This window comes from Cibotium barometz, chromosome 25, assembly GCF_041138505.1.
Source record: "Cibotium barometz isolate CiBa-2024 chromosome 25, ASM4113850v1, whole genome shotgun sequence".
In the NCBI taxonomy this organism is placed as follows: Eukaryota; Viridiplantae; Streptophyta; class Polypodiopsida; order Cyatheales; family Cibotiaceae; genus Cibotium; species Cibotium barometz.
In genome coordinates, this window is record NC_141070.1 from 37,396,662 (window position 1) to 37,414,928 (window position 18,267).

Below are 18,267 nucleotides of genomic sequence, written 5' to 3' on the forward strand. Positions count from 1 at the left end.
TTGAAAAAATCTCCTCCTACATTTGCACTTTGTCTTAATTAGCCTCAAGTACTTTTGAGAACAAAGATTCTGTATAGTTTTTTATAAATGCATTTACTCTACTTCCAAAATCTACACTCTTTGATTGACTGTAGAAAGTGCAGTTAGCTTTGGCTTTGTCTTCTCCAAATCAGGATTTATAGAACTCAACTCTTTTTGTAAAGCATCCTTTTGAGTTGTTAGGCTTGTAATTGCCTCTGTAGTTTTGGTGGCACACTTTGTGATGTACTGACATGCAACCTTTAATAACTTAGTGTCCACCACCTCTTATACCTCTTTTGGAATGGTAACTACTCTGGATGGGCTGCACCATCCTGACTCCCTTGGTTATGGACTTCCTCCAAAGCACCAAAAAAACTATTAGCTTTCCTTTTGGATTTTTCCATTGGTGACAGTAGCCTCATCTGAAGTTAGTTTGTCTCATGAGATTTCTTTCTTTTCTTTTCTCCATGGAGTAGCCTTGGTGCGATCAGTATTTGATACTGTAAAATATCAACCACTCCCTCTAGTGGTAATTGAAAAACTTAAGCCACATACTCAGGAGTCAGCACAACTGGGTGCCTTGTGATACTGTTCGATCACTCCATTCTTTTGCACCACTTGTAGATTCTCTAGAAAATCACTACTAAATGACTAAAGGGTCCATGGAATAGAAGCAAACTGTAGTAGCCCCACCTTTTCGAGCCAGACTAGGTTGTGAACAATATTCACATCAAGAATAGTAGAGTGAGCTTCTCAAATCCCTCGATGGTGGTAAGCGAAAGACAGAGAGAAAGAGCAATATGACAATGAAATTTGCGAATTAAAAAGTGATTATGAAAAATGTGCGTTTTGATAATAGAGATGCGTGGTTTAACGTGAAACATTCAAATGGTAGAAAATGAAACACACAATTTGATGATAACTAAGATCATGGTGCACACAGTTCAATGTGACATGGTGGCTACGATAAATGAAGTAGAGGTCACCCCACAATACGATAATAATAATGAGCTAATAGCCTTGCAAACTAGCCAATGCATGATCACTATGTGGACATGGACACGTGTTATAGTGTGACAAAAATAGAGCACACTGGCACAGGCACTGGTTCTCGAAGCCTTCCAAAATAGGGCTTCAAAGTGAATCCATTTATGGGCTTTGGTGATTTCACACCATCTAATGATATTAATTCAAATGTTTTGGTGCCAAGATTTGTGGATATCTAGTATAGGCTTTTTCACCTCAACTTGAGTTTACCTAGATGTGGATCCGATCTAGAATTAAACAATAAGACTCGATCACCTACTTCAAAAATTGTAAATTTGGCATTTTTATCCACAAAAATCTTCCGTCTCACTTTTAGATGACGTCACCATTCCAATTGCTATGGAGCCTTTTTTCTCCAAACGCTAGCAAACTACTCTAGCCGATGTGTGACTAATTCTTATGGTGATAATGTATGCGTTATTTCCACCCTAAATCTAGGAATTATAAATTACATTGGCACTACCACTTTTAAACCATAAACCAATGAGAAGGGAGTACTTCTAGTTGCTACTTTATATGTTGTTCTAAATGCCTACACTAGGAGCCTTGGCTTCCACCCATTTAGTGCAATAACCAATGGCTACCAATATATGCTCGTTACCAGCACTCTAAGCTGGTGGTTGTAAAGGACCCACAAAATCTAATCCCCACTTTTGAAATGGTCCAAAGCAACACTTGATTATGTGGCATTGTATCTACTACATTTGGTTGTACTAATATCTGGCAAAAATTATATGCTTTAGTGATTTAACATGCATCTATGGGCATTGTTGGCCACTATAATATAGCCTAAAATACCTTTCGACCTGTGATTTCTCTAAAAAAATGCCCTTCACTAACTGTGTGATGGGCTTCTTTGATCATTGCTATCTTTTCATGATTTGGGACACACTTCCTTAAGATTTAATTAATTCCCATCTTGTACAATTTTCCAGCTACCACTATAAATATTCTGCTTTGAAGTGCCATCCTCTTCTGATGATCTATGCTCATACCTTCTAGAAATGATCCGTTCATCAAGAACAACAACATTTCATCATACCATGTGTTTGGTGGAATATTTAGAATAAACAATTCTACATCCAGAAACTAATCTGGAACACCATCCACTGGCACTTTGAATTCTATCCAACATAGAAGATCAGCAATTACATGCTCATTTTCGGGTCTATGTTCAATGGTGAACTCAAACTTTGCAAACCAACATCCATGTTGCCAATTTTCCTATAAGAGTAGGCTTTCTCACCAGATAAATTAATGCATGGTGATGAAAAACAAATTGATTATCCAAAAGATAATTCCTAAAGTTGTTCACAAAATACACCATGCCTAGAGATTCCCTCTCTATCGTGGATTAATTCCTCTTGGCTGTAAACAGTATGCGACTCGCATATAAATTGGATGAAACCATCTAGTCTTGGTTTGTTGCATTAAATCACTGGCAACATCTGATGCATCCACAAAAACATGAAACTGCCTCTCCCAATATGGAGTTTGCATAATTGACACTACAGATAACATCATCTTCAAGTGCTTTAATGCTTGTTCACACTTCTCGTCTAGATATAGGGAGCATTTTTCTTTGTGAGCAGATATAGTGGACATGCAACATGCGAGAAACCTTGTATGCCATTTGATATTTCCCAAGAATCTACTTAATTCTTTAGTGTCGCATGGAGATTGTAATTTAACAATCATGATCACCTTCCAGGGATCCATTGCTGCTAGCCCATCTTCTGAGAAAATGTGGCCAAGCAATGCTTCACTACTTAATACAAAAGCACAATCTGGTTTCATGGCATCTCTCGAGGTATAATGTTAAGTGTTGCAGATGCTTTGAACACCTCCCGAAAACACTAAAGTCATCTACAAAGACTTGTATAAATGTTGTGAGGTACTCATAAAAGGTAATGTGGCCAGTGCATTCTTCAGCCTGAAAGTCATCACATTAGAGGTGAACATTTCATTTGAACTCACGTGGTATACTTACATATTTTTAGGTGAACCCCTGAGAGCAAAATCTTCTCTTTCAGATAGTGTAATTTCTCCAAGACTTGAGAAGAGGCCTTATCCTTCCAGCATCGATGCTGAAAGGTATTGCACAAGGCTGCATAAGTTAGAAATACATTGGGGTTATACTGCACATGCCAATTTGTTGGTCATCCCCCATCAAATGTTTCGCTAAATGTGTTACACTTCTAAACCGCAATGACGGTAAGTGGCATGCCATTGGCCAACGAAGTGTTTTCAAAATTTCTACGTGTGTATCCGGATCCTTTTTCTTCTTCCCATGGAACTTCATATACTTAAGAGAAACATGCTGGGCCATGAATCAAAGTTGTGGAGGCAAGGTTCCCATAAGACCAAGTGGATTTAAACAGCATTGGAGTAAACTGCCGCAGGATATGTTTTACAAAAATTTCACACCTACTCTGGTAAGTAGCAATCCAGTAATTAATATATTCTAAGCCACATGTGAGGTTACCACTGGCGGGACATTGAAGTCTTTCCTATGCTGACTATCCTCAAAGTGGACACTATTTGTTGATCCTGACATTGGCATCATCATCGTCAACATCCTCTCTTTAAAAGTCTAGTGTAGCTCATTGTTGACAACGCTCCAGACGAGCATCATAATGACATTCTGAGTCTAACATCAGTGGATAATTGGGAAATTTACGAATGGCCAATAACCGTCATTTCCATGCTTATTTGCCTGCAAGAGAAAGTTTTCCACATCGGATTGAGAATGAGCAGGAAACATGATAGGATAACCCTCAAGAAGTACAAAAATAGGCTTTAATTCAAAAAATGGTAATTTCTCAAAAATACCTAGAGACGAATACCCATAAAATGTGGTTACTTAGACATGGTCCACCAAATGCCATAGATCTGTAAGCAAAATAGCGGTGTGCAGGCTAGAGGAAAACTCTTCACAGAGAGAAGACACATCAACATGCAACACGAAGCAACGAACGTCAACCTAGTCTAAATGAGAACAAAGGAAAACTGAAAGAGGATCCCTAATGATTCGACACTTAATCAGCAAGGGTAAAGAATACACCCATGCCAACTCCATGTACCACAAACATGATGATTAGAGGGTGAAACCAAAGCATGGGCAAGGAATCAATCATCGCCAAGATCACCAAAAGTGTTGGTGGATAAGACAACATAGTAAAAGAATATTTAATAGTAAACATTATTGTACAATGTAATAATAAATAGTTTACTTACACATACTGTAGACAAATACAACATTGCACAGACAATGTAAAGGCTCAAAGCTCTCCTTCTTGATTATTGGTCTATACATTCAAGCATGATTACAATGAGCGCTTATTAATAGGTATATAGTTATCAGCTTCTTGGAGAATCAAAATGACACTTACGAACTATTAGAATCCTATTCCTAAGCTACCCCTAAGATAAGGTATAAAGTTATTATAGCAGGCTATTTTCTAAGCTAATACATACATAAAAAAATTGTATTTGTAAATTTATGGTTGTTGCAAGCAAAGATGTTTGACAACACCAACCAAATTCAGTGAGAAGCTTGACAAGAAAAACTTCCATACATAAAATTTTAGAATGACCGATTTGTTGATGGAAAAAGGATTTTGGGACTATGTTAAAAGAGACAATGAGGAGCCTCTAGAATTGCTTGAAGTGAACGCTACTCCAACAAAGATAAAGGTGTTCAAACACTAGAACCAGGGTGTAAGAAAATTCATGTATTAGCTTTCATTCATTGTGACATACATTATGATAGGGCATATACAAGATGTAAACACTCCAGCTGTTGTATGGTAAAACTTGGCAAAGATATTCTAAACAAACACAAAGGTAAGGAAGTTGCAGCTAAAATTAAAGAGTGGGAAGATGATGACTTGGTGAGCATCCGTTTGAATGAGCTTGGCAAAGAATATAAGCCATTCAATACCTCTTTTGCTGCTATAAGAGAAAATGTTCCCAATTTTTGAGATTTGGTGTCTATTAATCATAGAAGAGAATTCTTTGGGTGAATACTCTTCTTGCAAAGCAAGAACACTTTCGAATAAGCCTTCTACTCAAATTCAAGTAAAGGTCTCTAGGTAGAGGTCATGGTCGAGGCAAAGTGGCCGTTTTGGAAATCAAAATTATGTCCAATGATTTGCATCAACACACATACGTGGAAGAGGCTAGTCTAAAGGCAGGGGGAGTCATAGAGGCCAAGTCAATTGGCAAAGATAAAAATTGGGATCGAGTTTAAAGAATTGCTTTTATTGTGGGATACCAACTTTGTAGCAAAATGCTATAAAAGAAGCAAAACGGCATAAAAAGCGGTCGGTTAGCAAAACAATTATGCATCTTCAAGCAAGCAGGTTGATGATAGATGTGAGCAGTTATTTGTTATTTAGCACATTTTGAATTCAATGATTGCACATGTATTCACAAATGGTGATAATGTATAATATGTGGATTTGGAGCCTCTAATCACGACTTGTCATGGTAAGTGGTTTAGAGATGTCAAAATTTGAAAAAACTAGGTTATGTAGAGATGAGAGATGACATAGCTCGTCCTATTGCTCACATTGGGAATGTGCCATCGACTATGCAAGATGGCAAGATGAGGTACTTGGCTGATGTACATGTGCTATTATAACAAAGAATTTGGTTTCTGTTGGGCGATAGATGAAAACCAGGGTTTGCAAATATTCTTTAATCCTAAGGACTATAAGTTGAGTACTTGAACAAAAAATGTCAATTAGTTGCAAAGGGTAAAAGACTGGGCATAATGTTTACTTTAGATCTAAACATGCTTGAGATGAAAGCTGCTATATTGCACAAGGTGGTGCAGGTGTTGTGACCGATATAGATTTCTAGCACAAATGTATTATTCATGTAAATGAGTAGTAAGATTGAAGTCTATGCATATCATTCACCTTAAACTTTGGTTGGTAAATCTATAAACAATTTCTAAAGTATGTGAAGCATGTTAGCATAGAAGGCAAACAAATAATGTATTTCCACATTATCAAAATGTAAGTAAAAGATCACTTGCTGATGTGGTGCACTCAGATATATGGAGCCAATAAAGATGACATCAATGGGAGGATGTCATTACTATGTGTCTTTCATTAATGAGACCACACAAGGAATGTGTAGGTCCATTTCATAAAAGAGAAAAGTGAAGCATTTACTCACTTTTAGAATTTGAAAATGTTGGCTGAAAGGCAAATAGGTTTGCAAGTTAAGTGCCTAAGGTTAGATGGAGGGGTAGAGTACTTCTCTAAAGAGTTCAGTGCATACTTGAGAAAGAATAGAATTTAGAGGTAATTCACATGCATGTACACTCCACAAAAAAATGGTATTGCTGAGAGGAAGAATAGGCACATTGCAAAGGTTACTCGTGCATTGATGGGTGAAGCATGACTCACCATTATTAGGCTAAAGCGATTATAGTTTACATGTTGAATAGGAGTATGACTATAGAGGAGACTCGTATATTGACAGAAAATGGTATTTTCCACACTTGAAAGTGTTTGGATGCATTTCATATATACACATTTTTGATGAGATACGGAGTGAGTTAGATCCAAAGGCTAAAAAATGTGTGTTCATTGGTCACTCCCTTGAGCAAAAGCAGTACAAATGTTATAACCCTCTCGTGCATGAAATGAGGTAAGCAAGGATATTGTCTTTGATGAGATGAGTAGTTTGTATGTAATGTAAAAGACCAGATTGGGGCTAATGCATAATTATTTATTGTTGCACAAAATACAGGTTAGCAAATCACAATCATTGAGTGGATTGAGAGAGTTCCCTATTAGTGGGTCTATTGGATAGACGATGGAGTAGTAGGCTACATCAAAAAAAATAGTCTTATAGGTTTAGCAAACAAGTGCATCACATAAATGTAAAGAGAACGTGGATAAGTCTCGCAGTATGCCTAACATTTTAGCAAGGCATTCATATGTTGATGGTGGACAGTCTAGTGTCTCAAAGTAGAGCCTTGATGAAGAGTTTAAGATTCCAGTTATCAGGTTACCTGGTGTAAGGAAGGCTAAGGTAGCCCACAAGGACACACAAAGGATAGATCTAGGACCATACCTCGGGGGGGTCACTATATGTAAATCCTCTATATCACGTGCGTTCAAGGCCTATTTAAAAAGTCCCTTATCTGTGAATTTTTTAGTGAATATAATGTATCCTTTCCTATTCAAATCTGTAATTTTTTTTTAAAATACAATAAATAAATCCCCTTTGTAAATATATTTCTGTAAGTTTTAAATATTTAAAATGTCCTTCTGTTGAACCCACGTGATACTTACATATTTATACGAGTGACCCCCCCGAGGACCATACAAGTCATATAGGGTCCATAATCCTATTTAGAGATTGATGTATGATGGTTATGTAGCTCACCATTATGCATACATGATGGTAAAGGTTGTGTAGAAGGTTGAACCCACATGTTTTGAGGATGTTGTTGGGCATGTACATTGGGAAAAAGATATAGATAAATAAATGCCTACATTGGATACAAATAAAGCATGGGAATTGGTGCCTTTTTCTTAGGATAAAAAGGTTATTGGATGTAAGCAGGTCTACAAAGTGAAGCATAACTCAGATGGAAGCATTAGCAAAGTACAAGGCAAGATTGGTTGCCAACGGTGTGCTCAAACCTATGGCATTGATTATGAGGAAACATTTAGACACGTTGTCAAAATGGCAATTGTGAGAGTTGTTATCACAGTGGGGCTACGTTAAAAGTTTGGGTTTTATATCAGATAGATGTAAAAAATCCTACCTTACATGGTGAGTTGCAAGAAGAAGTATATTTATTACAACAGCCACTTGGTTTATGAGGATTTGGGTCACCTGGATTATCTGTGTAAGCTACGTAAAGCCTTGTATGGCTGGAATAGCCACCTGGTTACGAGGATTTGAGTCACCTAGATTATGTGTGCAAGCTACGTAAAGCCTTATATGTTTTGCACAATAGCCACTTGGTTATGAGGATTTGTGTAACCTAGATTATGTGTGTAATCTACGTAAAGCCTTGTATGGCTTGAATAGCCACTTGTTGGTTTTACGAGGATTAAAATCACCTAGATTATATGTGCAAGCTATGTAAAGCCTTCTATGTCTTGAAGCAGGCACCGCCAAGAGCATGGTATGATAAGATTGCATAGTATTTTATCACCATTAGCTTAGATGCTTATCATTCACTCTATGTGTGAAAGAGTTATAAGGGTATTGTGGATGATCACCATCTATGTATATGACTTGATTGTTAGGGGTGACAATAAAGAGGAAGTTTAGAATACAAGGGTCTCCTCAAGAATAAGGTTGACATAAAGAATTTGGGTGAGCTAAGATACTTTCTTAGCATTGAGGTTGTAATGAAGGGGGCTTAGAATTAAACTCAAAGGGAGCCCATGGTTATGGATATGGCCGGGCAAGTATGGAGGCCAAACATTAATGAGTGTGAAAAAGTGGGCAAGTATATAAGTGAATATTGTAACTAGGGGTAGAACTCACTTTTGCCTAATGAAATCATATTTCTTCGAGCTCCATGCCTCTATGTCTATGGTGGTACTCCCTTGAGTGCATGTGGTACCCCATCATGAGTGCATGTGGTACTCCATTATGAGTACAATCTTTCTCCCACCATAATTACAGTGGTATCAGAGCTTTGTCTTTGATCAAAGTTTTCTAAAGTTTTTTGAAATTCCTACATCTTCTTGATTTTCTTGGATTTTTGAATTGCTTAATGTTTTGGGTGGGAATTCCCAATGGGAACACTCAAAATATGAAGACAATACTTCAAGAGAACCCAAAAGATGTTTCTCATGTTGAATCACCATTGTCAAAGCCCTATGGAAAGGAAGAAAAGGGTAGGCAAGATTTGATGGAGTAAAAGCAAAGGGAAATAACCATAATTTCCAATGAAGGTGACAAAGGTAGGTATGTACGGTTGTATGATGAGGTCATACACTCCAAGTTACCAAAGTCCTTGACAAACGATGAATTTGTGGATCGTATTATTTCTACTCCTATTGGAAGCTTATGGTTCAAGCATGGTGAATTACTTGTAGAAGCTTTGCTCTCTTTTGATGGGAAGGAGTCACTTGTATGCAGCTCAAGGAATGGATTCGCAATCGGGATGCCTACTTTTGTGCATTTCCATGCAATGAGGGGGACAAAGTGAAGCAAGTGACATGCAAATTTGGAGGCAAATCTAGATAATGGTGGCTGCAAGTAATGCATGAGTACAAGTGGGATTGGGTGAATCTAGCCTATGAAGTAGTGCAAAACTTTGTGGCTACTCAAGAGCAATGGAGCTTTAGGAAAAAATGTATGCCACTATTACATGTGGATTCATTGCCTAAGTATGCTGAGGAATATTGGTACCTTTCCTTCTTTGTGCTTAACATTGCGGAGAAGGAGATCATAGGTGGATTTGTTCAAAAATTAGGTATGGAGTTCATGCAAGTGGTCCAATGCATCATCGATATTGACAATGACATTGCTGTTAATGAGATCATGTTGTTAGTGGAGCTCTTCTACATACCTACCCTGACTATACATGGCTTTCTACTTGGAGTTCACTTCAGTCCCCATCTCTTATTGGAAGCCATTGCTGTGGGGACACTTCAAGTAATGAAGGTGATGCTAATGATTTATGTCAAGTGGTCCTCAATACATTTATGGATGGCTAAAACTGAACCATTGGACAGCCATGAAGATGCAAGTGTTGATGGGGAAGATGAAGAGCAAATGCATGGATCTCTTCTTGGAGATGATTGTATGGATAAAGATGAATGCAATGAGACTCTTCTTGATGAAAGAGACAACTCTTACAACGAAGATCTTCATGGTGTTGCATTGTATGAGGGATTTGTGGTCGACCATTGAAGATGTGGCACATGATGTGGATTCACAAAATGATTGTGTGGATGAAAGCAATGTTATCCTTATGATGACATTTATGAGGAAAATGCTTTGGGTAATGATAATGATGATGCTTTGGTTTATGGAGGTGATTTATGGGTGGACTTTGATGGCGGATCATTGGTTGGTGATGACACATCCAACCATGAGGTTTCATGCCCATTTGATCCTGGTTATGCATGGAAAGATGCTTGATGTGGATTCATTTCCATATGATCCAAGTGGACAGCATGCATTGCCACTTGAAGCGGATGGATTTTCATATGACTCGGGTGGATACTATGCATTGCCACTTGAAGCAGATGGGTTTCCTTTGGAATTGGACATTTCTAGAAGTCAACCTTATTGGTGGGGACTTGGTGTGGGTCACCTATTACCTTATGTCCGAGTCTTCATGCCGGAGTCTTCATGAAATGAGTACAATTGTATGGTGTCTTTGGATAGCTATATGCATGGAATGGGATGATGGCATGAAGGGTGTCATTGATGCAAATTTACTATATGGACAGCCATGGCCATTGTTGTACTTCACCACTCATCAATCAAATCTCAACAAGACTCTGTGGGCTTATGGACATCATAGGGGGCAATCCATATGTACATCAAATAAGTGGATAGCTCTATGTGGAGTTCTCCTGTGTGAGGCACTTTTGAGTTACAACAAAAAATGTACTTTCGCATTCATGAGAGAAGTCAAGAAGATTCCCTACAACCCATACATTGATCCATACATGATTTTGAGGATGAAACCTTTGGGTGGGGATGGTTTGTAATGAAGGGGGCTTGGAATTAGACTCAAACGGAGCTCATGGACATGGATATGGCTGGGTAAGTATGGAGGCCCAACATTAATGAGTGTGAAAAGGCTGGCAACGATATATGTGAATATTGTAACTAGGAGTAGAACTCACTTTTAACTAATGACATCATGCTTCTTAGAGCTCCATGCTTCTATGTCTATGGTGGTACTCCCTTGAGTGCATATGGTACTCCATCATGATGAGTGCATGTAGTACTCCATTATGAGTACACTCTTTCTCTCTTTCTCTCACCATCATTACAGAGGTTATCATAGAGATAGTATACGTTGGACATTGTATCTGAATATGGCATGGATGGCCCTAAGCCCATTTCTATACCATTGGATCAGAATGGCAAGTTGAGTGCATGTAGTACTCCATTATGAGTACACTCACTTTTAACTAATGACATCATGCTTCTTAGAGCTCCATGCTTCTATGTCTATGGTGGTACTCCCTTGAGTGCATATGGTACTCCATCATGATGAGTGCATGTAGTACTCCATTATGAGTACACTCTTTCTCTCTTTCTCTCACCATCATTACAGAGGTCATCATAGAGATAGTATACGTTGGACATTGTATCTGAATATGGCATGGATGGCCCTAAGCCCATTTCTATATGTTGGACATTGTATCTGAATATGGCATGGATGGCCCTAAGCCCATTTCTATACCATTGGATCAGAATGGCAAGTTGAGTGCAAATTCAAGTGAGATTTTGGAAAATGCCACTATGTACAGGAAGATACTGGGCAGCTTGATGTACATGACGATCACGAAGAAAGACATGAACTACACAGTTGGGTACATGAAGATAGTGGGTAGCTTTATCTACGTGACAACCACAAGAAAGACATGAACTACAAAGTTGGGTTGGAGAGCCAAGAAAGACATGAACTACACAGTTGGGTTGGAGAGACAAGTTATGCACGCTTCTTGAAAGTTGCATTTGGTTAGTGTGAGGTGCACACTATAGTCACTATAGTCACTATGTGAGGTCCATAGTAGTGGATTATAGCCTCTTCTATGAGGTTAGTATAGAGTTATAGGTATATAGATACACTCATGCAAATTGGGCTAGTAACATCTTGGAGAGAAGATCTACTAATGCATTTATGTTTTTCTTTGAGAGTGGTGATGTTACATGGAGCAATAAGAAGTAGCCAATAGAGTACAGAGGTAGAGTACAAGGGTACTACGATGGTAGCATGTGAGGTATCTTGGTTTCGTAAGCTACTTAGAGATTTGGGACTGCATGTGGACAAGCAGGTGACAACCTTAGTAGCATAAAGTTGACCAAGAACCCAATGATTCATGCACAGACCAAATACATTGATGTCCACTATCATGTCATTAGAGACAAGTTCTTGGTAGGAGATGTTAATCTCTTGTACGTTAGCATAGAGGAGCATGTAGCTAGCTTTTTCATCAAGCCTTGGGAGCAAAGACGCTTTGCTGATTTTGCACTATGCTTAGAGTCTTGGAGATGGAGTTAATATTGAGGGGGAGAGTTGAGATGTCAAGCCTAACATGAGTTGACATTCATCACGTGCTTGGGTCACCGGCCGTTCAAAATTTACACCACCAGTGCTGATGATGCAAGAAAATTTTATCTCTCTGAATGTTGTACATAGTGTACATAAGCCCCTTTTTGCAGATAAATATGCTCCAAAGACATGGATGGACATTGAGTTTACTGAATAAATCAAATTTTTTTTCCTACTAGACTAGTATGGATTGCCAGGTAGGTTATACATATGAAGCTCTTCCTCAAGTTTCCACCCATAGGTATGCGAAGAGAAAAGTAGAAAGGAGGTTAGGAATGATTCAAGAAATCAAAATAGGTATAGTTTAGATTACCAGTTTCTTATTCAGGCCATACGGTATAAACAGCAGCAAATTTGATCTGATCTCAAGGTCTCAAAAGGAGTTCAACCACCATCATTACAAATATAAAAAACTCACCCCTTACAAGGTTCAAACCAAAAATGTCTTAGGATTGCCAATGGTAGAGGATTATTCAAATTTCATATTCAAGAAAAAATAGATATTTTCTTGATTGCAAGTGAGCCTGAAATGTTAGGGATGAGTTAGCATATGTTTTACATATAGGATATGAGCTTCCCAAGCAAGAATCCACATCAGATGTCGATGCCATGTAGACATGTAGACATGTAGCTAGAATCATGGAAGTGATTTTGGCAAGAAGCAGAAATACTAGGAGGTGCCCCTTTTGAGAGGCTTTTGAAGAGAAATAGCTGAATACAAGTTCTAGAAGAGGGAGAAAAGGAGATCATACCATTTTAGCAACATGGGCAGCACACTTGACATGTGTACAAGACCCATCTGTGGATAGAAAATTCCAAAAAGTAAGAAAGCATGTACTTACAAGTCAAGGATAGAAATTCATATTATTCGAGGAAGCCATATCCTGATATTGGGAACACATCGGCATATACTGGTGGAAGAGGTCTTCTCTTTGTTTTTCTTTTTTTTTATTAAGAATTCTAATCTCTAATTTGAAGTAGATCCATGAAGTGGCTGATATGCAATCTCTCCCAATGCTTCCTTAGCTTTTGGTATGCTGAGAACAGATGATACAGGTGATTGTGTAACAATTCAGGAATTCTCAAGTTTTAGAATTAGAATTTACACTACTGATCTAAGCTAGAGAGTTTTCTTGGGGGCAGAGCTTCCTTTTGAGTTGCTTTTATGAGTCTACAGTCTCAAGCTTGTAAATTGGATTATATATGAATATCATCTTTTTTGAATGTCTAAATTTCTCCCTTCAAGTGTCGTCTAAATTAGTTTCTCATTTGACCAATCCTTTTCATGTGATATTACATGAGCTTTATAGCTGGTCAAGAGAGAGGAGTTGGCCTTAGATAGTACTTAGTTTTCATTTATTAAAAGAGTGTTCAGTTTGTTTTGATCCAATCCACCTAGTGATCATGTACAAAGGTCTCTTGGTTGACACATTAGGAGAGCTATCACCTTGAGTTGAAGATGTCTTGCCTTGCTTGTGGTTTGAGAGGCTTAGGTGATTAAGATATTGATGCCTAGGGAGGTTTTGGGTTTAGGGTTTTGGTTGCTAGGGTTTCGGTTGCTAGGGTTTTGGTTGCTAGTAACTTAGATAGCTAATGGTTGTTATTTCCTATGGATGTGAAGGCCATCTCTAGAAAAACTCAGCCCAGCACATTTGGTTAGCTGACACGATGGATCTTCGCCAGTGATTCTACGATTAGACTACACCTATCTAGTCAAACCGAGTTATGGCATACTTATCTTGTGAGCTCACCTAGTAAGCATGTTTACATTATGGACCACTTGAGAGCAAGAAGACTTCAACCTTCCATCTTTGTATGTGTCTTATCCATTGTTGTGAGTGTGGGAAGTCACATTCCCACCCCTTTAATCAAGGAAAAACCTTAAAATTTTGGGTCTTCATCTCATGCAGCTAGTTTCTGCAATTGTACCAAACCAGTGAACATCCACATGTCAAGTATGGACGATTTACCTTAATCAGGGTGTTTTCTACCAAATTTCCATAATTTCTCTCTCTTGATATGACTAGGGTGTGTGCTTTACAAGAGCAGGCTCTCTCTCTTCCCCGAGTCTTTTCAAAAATCACAATAAAGGGGACATCATGACATCTCTAGAAAGAAACTTTAATTACACATTTGAAAATATTTAGCTATAATTTTTTTCTACATGTTGGAGACTCAAAGAGAGCTAAATGAGATTTGAAAACCCAAATATAAATCTTCTTCTAGGCTACATTGTGGTGCCAAAGGTACAACCTAGAGGTAAGGAAGATCGGTGTAAGCCATGATTTAGTACCTTTCAGTAAACCACTTTGGATGAAAAGGAATTTCCTTCCACATTATCAAAGAATTGTAGATCATTACCTATACAATGCAAATACACCAGCAAACCCTCTCCAAAAAATTGAGGTTTTCTCATAGGACATGGACACTACATGCGAAGATACTAAGCTTATGAAACCATAAATATCAAAGCATTCCCTAAGTGGTTGAAGCAACTCTTAAACAAGTCTAAACTCTAAAGAGAAATCATTCCCTAAGTGGTTAAGCAACTCTAAAATATGTTTAAACATAATCATTGATAAATATCTTAAAGATTGAGAAACTACTTAGAAATATCTTGCTATATATAATCACTAAATATATTAAAGGTTAAGAAACCACCCAAACAGATGGTAAATTTTAGGTCCATTCAAGATCTCACGTGGTGGAGTGGTCGTCCTCACAAGGTACATAACTTTAGATGCATATCTAAGTGGTGATAGAGTTTAGAGATAACTTCATCTCCAATGGTGGTATTTGTTTCAGATATTGATTGCATACTAATGCATACATACTAGTGTACTTTACATATTTGTTTGAGATACTGATTACATACTAGTGTACTTTGATTGAATATATGCCATTAATAGATGAATATATATGTCATCAATAGATGACAGAGCATGCTAGTGCATACATATTAGTGTACTTAATTGATGATATATGCCATCAATAGATGAAAAAGCATGCTCTTTAAAAGTGTGCCTTAAATTTCAAATACTAAGTTGGTTTTGGTGGTTTTACTTAGTAGCTTCAAAACTCAAGGATGTGTGTAATTAAGTATATCACTCCAATTCCTGATTTAGCATCACCTACACTTTGGAAAAACCTAAACTTAAAATTTCAAATATTAATTACTCATTTATAATTTCTTTATATTCATACCACATCACTTAGAGCGAAGCATTCAATGATAAAGCGTACTCTTTGAATAAAAGCTCAAGGGACAAGGCCACTCATGTTGGATTTGATGATGCATAGGTGGGTTATTTAGAATTAAAGAATTTAGAATCTAATTAGAGCTACATAAAGCCTAATCTAAATAAAGAATCCCATGTGGACAAAGAGCTATATAAATGCCCTATCTACATAAAGCACATAATTTGGAATCCAATATCATCTTGTGTGCAAACTCAAGTTGGTCCACTATATGATGTTGTTGACATCTTTAGAAGGCTCTTAATAGAGACTACTTGAAGTGACGTTTACATCCTCTTAGCAATGGCCCTTGAATGCTCAATTTACTTATAATTATTGGGGTTCAATAAGTCAATTTAATATAGGCTTGTGGACTATCTCAATGTGTTTCTCATGGGTTTTATAAGTCAATTCATAGGCTTGTGGACCATCTCAATGTGTTTCTCATGGGTTCTACCATTTTGAGATACATGAGCATGAAAAGATTTTAAGGTTGAATGTATAGGCATTACGTGAATCACCTAGATAAAGACCTTTACAAAATAGTCTTGCAAGTGGGATACATGTGGAAATTCCCCTTAGTAGCAAGACAACTTGAGAGAGACTTATTTGCTTGTAAATAAATGTGACATAAAAGAAATTTATGATGCATGTGATTTGTGAATATGGATGCAAGTTTTTTAAAACCTTTTTTTTTTTACACATACTATTCTGAAGACCTAAAAGCTTAAGCATGAAAATATCATGTGTACCTTCGATAGCAGTATGGATCCATGGGTACAACCTTACTAACTTTGTAGTTAATTGTTGAGAAGAAGTAGAGGATGGCACTTCAATAGGTCGAATAGTCTCAATCGCTTTAATGTTTTTATGAGCAATTTCTAATTTGGACCTGACGTAAGGTAATACAACCTGAAAAACAAGTCTTTTTATTGATAAACGAATCTAATTATGATAATTAAATGAGAAAACACACACACATACACGCATGAATTCTGACACACATACACACATACATATGCACATATTATATGTATGTGTGTGTGTATGTAAACATACATACATACGTATATACATATTGTGTGTGTGTGTACATATATATATATATGTGTGTGTGTGTGTACACTCCCACATATGTCTAAATATATGTGTATGTATATTTATAATAATATACATTTATATTATAGACAGGACATATATATACATACGTATTTAGAGTTAGATAATTGTAGATCTGTATACATATGTATATTTATATGTACATGAGGGCACTCACCAGGAATAGGAGGGAAAGGATTCTTTGACCTCTGGACAAGACCGCCGACCGCCGGCGTCTTGGTCCACGTGAAATTGGTCGTCTTTGTAGACCATACACTGTCTCAGCAAATGATGCATCTGAAATATAGGCACTAATGAGCGCGATAATTAGCAAACATTATGATTATTAATTTCTTCTGATTTTGTACTCAGACTCACCATGCCTTGCGAGAGAGTGTCCCTCCATCACAAGCATGAGAAATGCAGTAGCTTCTCTTCTGTGCTTCTCGAAAACTCTCTGTAATACTCGGCTCCTCTTGGCTAGCGCCTACATGCAAAAAAAAATCAACAGATTAGATTTGCAATTATCTTTTTGCTTTCTTAAGATTCAATTAACAGCTGTTCAATGGCGAGATTAAGCGAAGTTTAATACCACTACTACCTCGATTAAGTACTCGAGTTTATCTTGAAGCACCGTTGATAATTGCTGCATTCCTTTGATGTCTGCAGCGCTTGCTGCCATTCTGATTTTGCTATTATATATAATTTGAGAGTGTCTGAGAGTTCTGAATGGCTAAGCTGAAAGAGGAGAAGGAAGATTATGGAAACAAAAAACTTGGGAATGGGATCGCTTTGGCAAGTTGGCACGCAAGATGCCCTAGCTTTAATTAAAAGCGTCCCGTTTAACTAAAGCCAAGGATCACTTACATTATTACACCTAGCGTTAGACCTTACTTTAGATGTCCATTTGTTGTCAAAGCATTGGAGCTAACATACAATATTCAACATTAATATATATACATATGTGTATATGTGTAAATTGTTAAAACCTAAATAATATTACTATGAATTATTTTAGAACTTAACTTAAAATGTGTGAGATACCTTCCATACCCATCCTTCTTCGAGGTGGTAAGTAACACCCCAAGCTTTCTATGAAAATCGCCTAATCAAGAGAGACAATCCTTGACTATCAGATATGCGAATATATTTAAGGTCTTAGGGGTCTTACCTAATATTTACCTATATTTGTCTTCGAAAATACCCGACTAATCAAGTCCACCCTATCACCCACTTTTCAGATTTGGAATATTGCCATCTATGATGTTTTTTAATTACTAAGCACATTGTTAATGCAAATGTATCACTTCACAAGGTTTTCTTACTAAGCACATTGTTAATACAGATGCATCACATAACAAGGTTCCTTAATCTAATTCCCTTCACGGTTCCTTTATCCCTTAATGCCAACAAATCGTTTAAAAAAACAATACATTTATAATCATGAAATTGAATTACAACGCAATCTGGAAAACATCCCTCGACGCACCGAGCTACATGTAATCTAGGCATTACGACTATGCTAGTGACATTATCACGAAGGGTTGATTGCCTTGGATGGGAGAATACCTAGT

The 18,267-nt window shown here is 37.4% G+C and overlaps 1 protein-coding gene across 3 annotated transcripts in view; it reads right to left on the reverse strand.

Moving 5' to 3' along the window:
- The window catches only part of LOC147624521 (peroxisome biogenesis protein 12-like), a 39,027-nt gene extending 21,608 nt beyond the window's left edge, over window positions 1–17,419 (reverse strand). For all 3 annotated transcript variants that reach the window (XM_086819979.1, XM_086819978.1, XM_086819980.1), the window contains exons 1-4: window positions 17,295–17,419; window positions 17,072–17,180; window positions 16,872–16,990; window positions 16,348–16,507 (exon numbers count right to left, since the gene is read on the reverse strand). In XM_086819979.1, coding sequence (XP_086676105.1) covers window positions 16,348–16,507; window positions 16,872–16,990; window positions 17,072–17,180; window positions 17,295–17,375 — 469 coding nt within the window. In that variant the 5' untranslated portion in view covers window positions 17,376–17,419. The remainder of the gene's footprint in view (window positions 1–16,347; window positions 16,508–16,871; window positions 16,991–17,071; window positions 17,181–17,294) is intronic.
- Window positions 17,420–18,267: the final 848 nt, after the last annotated feature.